Below are 5,564 nucleotides of genomic sequence, written 5' to 3'. Positions count from 1 at the left end.
CCTTCTCTTTCTTTCCCTCTTTCCTTCTCTCTTTTTATCCCCTCTTTCCTTCCTTCCTTCTTTCCTTCTCTTACTTTCCCTCTTTCCTTTCTTCTTTCCTTCCCTCTTTCCTCCTTCTGTGGCCCAACTCTAGTGAGAAGGGGTTTAAACTTTAAACCACTTCTCTCTTCGCTTCCCCACCACCACGCAGGCCAGCTAGGGAAGAGAAGGAGAGGCTTTTGAAGATGCCTTCTCCCCCTTTTTGCTTCCCCTTCTGAAGTCACTTCCAGTGATGTCAGGGGGTGTGGCATATGTTAATAAGCTATTATGCTAATAACCTAGTAGCGCATTAGCATACCTTATGCTAATGAGCTCCTGCAGCTCTTTTTCTATGAAATGACCCCTGCAAGGAACCATCCCTGGGCAAAGAGGGTGGGGGGCTCTTAGTAGATGGTGATTTTATCCTTAGGCATGTAGATAAATGGGTGGTGAACCCGCATATTGACCGCATGGTGACTTGCCTGCCTGGTGCAGAAGGTAGTGGACAGTATGCATGGTCTAGGCTGGTAGACAGTGTTGGGGAGGAGCCAGTGGTCATGGTACATGTTGGCACCAATGGTGTGGGGAAATGTAGTCGTGTGGTCCTGGAGGGAAAATTTAGGCTGCTAGGCAGACTCAAGGCCAGGACCTCCAAGGCAGCCTTCTCAGAAGTGTTGCCTGTTCCACATGCAGGGCCAGCTAGACAGGCACAAATTAGGGGTCTCAATGAGTGGAGGGGACGATGGTGTAGGGAGGAAGGATTTAAGTTTGTTAGGCACTGGGATGGTTTTTGGAACAAGTAGGACCTGTACAAAAGACACAGCCTCCACTTGTCCTGTGAAGGAACTAGGCTGCTGGTGCTTAAAATCGAAAAGGCAGCAGAGCAGCCTAAATCTTGGGGGAAAGCTGACAGGAGATGAAATGCCTCTGGTTCGGGATAGTTCATCTCAAAGAGATGAAGGGGCAGCTGTTATTGTTCAACAGGGAAATGGAGTAGGACTGGCCACTGAAAAGGTAATAAACAATATTGACTGCCTGACAAGGTCTAGAGGTCACAGGAGGAAAGTTGGGGGCCTAACGTGTCTGGGAAATTATGGATGTTTATATACAAATGCTAGAAGTGCCTGAGGTAAAATGGGGGAGCTGGAATGCTTAGTGTCAGAGGATAACATAGACATTGTGAGCATTTCAGAAACTTGGTGGGATGAGGATAATCAGTGGGATACAGTGATTCCTGGATATAAATTATATCAGAAGGATAGGGAGGGAAGGGTCAGAGGTGGAATGGTTCTATATGTAAGAGAGGGTATATAGTCCAGTAAGATTGAGAATGTAAGTCCCATTGACTGCAGTGGATTTAGAAGTGGGTATCTCTGTTTGGGAATGTACTGTAATTTCTCTATTTTTTATTATTCTGATATTCCTAGAATTTAATGGGGTGAAAATATTATAACCCTCATCTATACATATTCCCCTTTGACATACCTGCTGCAGAATGTTAGATGTGCTTGTGAAAGCTGCCTTGTGTTCTGCAATAGCTCTTTGTGATGCCAGAGCCATATCAGGATAAGGAAAGTCAACAAGGGGATACACCTGAAATTAAACAAGCAGCTTCAAAGTAAATCAGTTCACTTTCATGCATTCATTCTTACTGCCCTGGGTCTGGTTTTCTCTCTGTGCCTTCCCTCCCTGGCCAGCCCTCTCCTGGAATGAGTAACACTTGAGATTATTTGTTAAAGCAGTGGCTATTCTCCTCAATCTACCTAGGCATTGTGCAGCCGGATAAAATCCAGTTGTAATAACAGCAGTATTCCATTTCCTATTCCAGACACGTCTGTCTCTTTTATCAATGGTAGGTGACTTGCTCAACAGCAAGGATAGTATAATAGGAGCTGAAGTGTCAAAGTTTGCATGTTCTACTTTCATATCACTTATACAACATGAATATAGATTGTGTGAGTATGGCGGACTTGAAACTGCTGGACCTGGTGCATTTATCTTGTGATAGTGTGACTCTGAAATTGTTAATGTGTGGCACTCCTTCACAGTCTTTCCTGGTCACCTGTCCACCATCTTGCCATGAGCCTTGTATCCTCCCAAGGCGTCAGGACTGGAAGTCCAGGGGGTTGCTTGCTTCACCTTATTCCTCTCTTCCCCAGGCAGCAGCTCTTGCAGCCTTGAGCTAAGCCTGCTTCTCTTCAGCCGCGATCACACACACTAAATAATCCACTTTCAATCCATTTTCAGTGCACTTTCCAACTGGGTTTTGCCAGTTCACACAGTAAAATCCAGTTAGAAAGTACACTGAGAGTCCGAACAGACGGCTCTTTAGATCCGCACGAGGCACGATTGCCTCACAGATCTAAAGGTAATGTCCAGACACACACATCTTGAAAATGTCCCTCTTCCGTGGGCATCCCAATTTGCCGCACTTCGGAGCCATACTTAAAAGATAGCACTTTAAATCTGGGGTTTTCGGTTACCTGCGGGACAACTGCGGACTTTCACCCATCTGATCATTCCACCAGCGCGCAATCCTCCCATCGGGGTGGTCTGACGTCAGACCATCCCGAGCGGGTGCCATTTTTAAAAATCTCGACACATGCGCAGATCAACAAGGACGTGCTGTCATGTCTATGCGCATGCGCAAAAAGTTTTTTTTAAAAAAAACCCACCGCGCATGCCTCCTTCAGTGGATGCCATCTAGACAATCCACAATGGAGGCAGCGCGCGGTAAGGTGATTCACCAGGGGGATGTCTGGTTGTGCGACCATGGATTTAAAAGATCGGGATAAAATTCAAGATGGCATAATGACGGGATTAGCTGCCCGTCTGCATGTACCCTGAAAGTGGATTGAAAGTGGATTATTTGGTGTGTGTGATCGCAGCCTTCCCCTGCTTTCATCTTTTAATCTCTGCTGCCTCCACTCCTCCCACACTGGCATCCAATCCCAGGCTCGGTTCTGCCCAGCTGGTGCCTTGGCTAATCCCTGGCCTAAGAGGCCAGTGACTTTCATTACCTCTCTCCCTTGCCTACACCTGGTCTTTGCCCCCATCTTTTGTGGCTTCTACCTCCTCTTTGTAACCTCGCAGGATAGCCAAAGAGCTACTGGGAAATTTTCCACAGTGTCAAGTTTCCCCCTGCCTGCTCTTCTGTTCATCTGTGGCTTTCCCTCATTTCTGCAGATAATTTCTCCCTCCTGTGAGCAAAAACGCTGTTTGCCCCCTCTTGTGGCGCAGCATGGGAATTCCCAGAAACAGGGAAGTCTGATGCTGTGGAGCAACAGGGAACAAACTGCGCTTTTGCACCTGGGACTCTGAAAACATCTGTGGAAACAAGGGGAAGCAGCGAAGGAATATAAGTGCAAGTATGGGGAGACTTGACACTGTGGAAGACGTCTCTGTTACTGGGCTCTTCCTTCCTTACAGCAAGCCCATCCTCCTGTTGCTTCCAGCAAGCTTGGCCTTCTGTCTGGACTGCCCTGCTCTAGAGCCTGCCCCACGGGCATCATCCTCACCCCTGCTTTGCTGCTGGCCTTGTTGGATGAGGCAGCTCTTTGGCTGTTTTGACCTCCCCCCTCGGGGGGGGGGGCAACAGGAAGGACACAGCCAGGTAAGGCTTTGGCAATGTGAGCAGGGGAGGCAGTGCTCAATCCAGAGCTATCTCCAGACACAATACTATTATGAAAAATCCCTGATCCTCAACCACCACTCAAAGCCATGCATAGATGAGCAAACAATTTCATTTTTTCATTGTCTGAAACCATTCTACCTATGGTCATGTTTTCAGATTATCCTTTGCTAGCAAGAGAACCATACATTAAATTATTGGACTGTCAACAAGATGCCATCAGGCCGAGCAATATATATCACATGAACATTACTGATTAATTGTAAATATGTCGCAGCATTGAGAAGTATTTGTAGCCCGCTATCAGCTGCAAAAGCAAACAGATCGTTTATTGCCTGCCGACTGAATGAGTGCAGTCTCTCTGGCTCTAGTCTGTGTAGGAAGTTGAAAATGTAACGGACTCTCTGAGTCAGGCCCCATGAAAAGTATAGAAAGAGGAAGCCACACAATGTAATATATGAATAACAGTGATCGGGTGCTTCCAGCTGACTGACTGTATGATTCTGACCCGTGGGGACTGGAGTCTGGAGCAGCTGTACTCTCCAGCATCTTTCTAGGTTGTGCTCTGTGCATGCCTCAGCTGCTCTCTCTCATGCCTAGTACTTCTTCCCCAGTCAAGGGAGAGCGGCCTAGTGCATCTCCCCCATCTTACCCTGGGCCTATCTTTTTAAGCATTGGGTGGGTCTGCCCCAGGATCTTTCATTGCCCTAAGGAAGGGGTGGAGCCCCATGAGGCACTGGGAGTGGGCAGGATTGGCCCTCTGGTAAGGTCCTCTCATTGGGCCTGTCCCTGCTCCAGTGTCTCCAGAGGTGTATGTCTGGCCACTGCAGGCGTCAAAGAGCTGGAGAGACAGCTCACAATAAAGTTGGATGGGCTAGAACTGTGCCTCACCCCCTTGTCAGGTCCGGTGTTGAGCACAGCCCACTCTGCCAGTGCCTCCATTACTTCCTGCTGCTTGGATTTCTCCCCACCCACCTTGAGAGAACTGATGCCTTGAGAGAACTGATGTTGGGGGGCGGGGTTTACGTAAGCCTGCTGGCCATCCCAGAGGAGCTGGTAAGTGCAGAGAAGGGGCTTCAAACCACCTTCACAAAATGATCTTGTGAGTGTTAAAGGGAAGTAGCCAGGAATTAGAGATACCATGTATCATGAGGCATGCCTTGAGGATATCTACCATTGCTTACCAGAGTGTTTTCCTCTTTAAATATGTTATCTCCCATGGCCGTACTGAGCAATTCTCTTGGGAAGTTAAACTGATCATCAGAAATGAATTCGTATACATTGTTCTTCCTGCAAATAAAGAAAGGTTTGGACCACTGAGACAGACCATTTGTCAATGCATGACTGAGAAACAGGCTACCTTATGAGGCAAGTTAGGCTGAAGATATTGGGTTGGGATCAGTATTCCCTCTAAGCTCAGTTAGTGTGAGCTAGCACGCAGGTTTTTAGCCTCCAGCTCACAGATTTTTGTCTTAGCTCAGGATGGATGGCTCCAGAGCAAACTAATGTATGCAGTAGCCAAATTGCACGCTCACAACTTCAATGCCAGGAGCTCACAAAGTAGAATTTTTGCTCACAAGACTCCACAACTTAGCGGGAGCATTGATTGGGATCATGATCATCCAGAAAGAGTCCACATGAAAACTCGCTGGGTGATGCTGGGTCTGTCAAAGTCTTTCTCCCTAACTTACCTCACAAGGTTGTTGTTGTTGTGAGGATAAGGTGGAGGAGGGAACAACTATATGAAAAAAGCTTGTTAGGGTCCTAATCAGGGAGAAAAGCAGGTTACAAAATGTGTGTGTAATGAGGTTGCAATCATCCCAAGAAAAACAGCTGCAAATATTTCAGAAGGAGCCTCATCAACCAGTGGAATTTTGATCCATGTGGATATGCCACTCATTCTGCAGGCTAGGTT

General features: G+C 47.3%; 1 protein-coding gene across 1 annotated transcript in view; it reads right to left on the bottom strand.

The window, feature by feature from the left end:
- The window catches only part of LOC107111690 (protein SSUH2 homolog), a 45,540-nt gene that overhangs the window by 13,092 nt on the left and 26,884 nt on the right, over positions 1-5,564 (bottom strand). The window contains 2 exon segments of the mRNA XM_015412696.1: positions 1,504-1,611; positions 4,834-4,939. Coding sequence (XP_015268182.1) covers positions 1,504-1,611; positions 4,834-4,939 — 214 coding nt within the window.

The sequence above is a fragment of the Gekko japonicus genome, unplaced genomic scaffold, assembly GCF_001447785.1.
Source record: "Gekko japonicus isolate JY-2015 unplaced genomic scaffold, Gekko_japonicus_V1.1 scaffold588, whole genome shotgun sequence".
Taxonomy (NCBI): Eukaryota; Metazoa; Chordata; class Lepidosauria; order Squamata; family Gekkonidae; genus Gekko; species Gekko japonicus.
The sequence above is the reverse complement of the archived record's forward strand: the minus strand, read 5'-3'. Positions and strand labels throughout refer to the sequence as shown.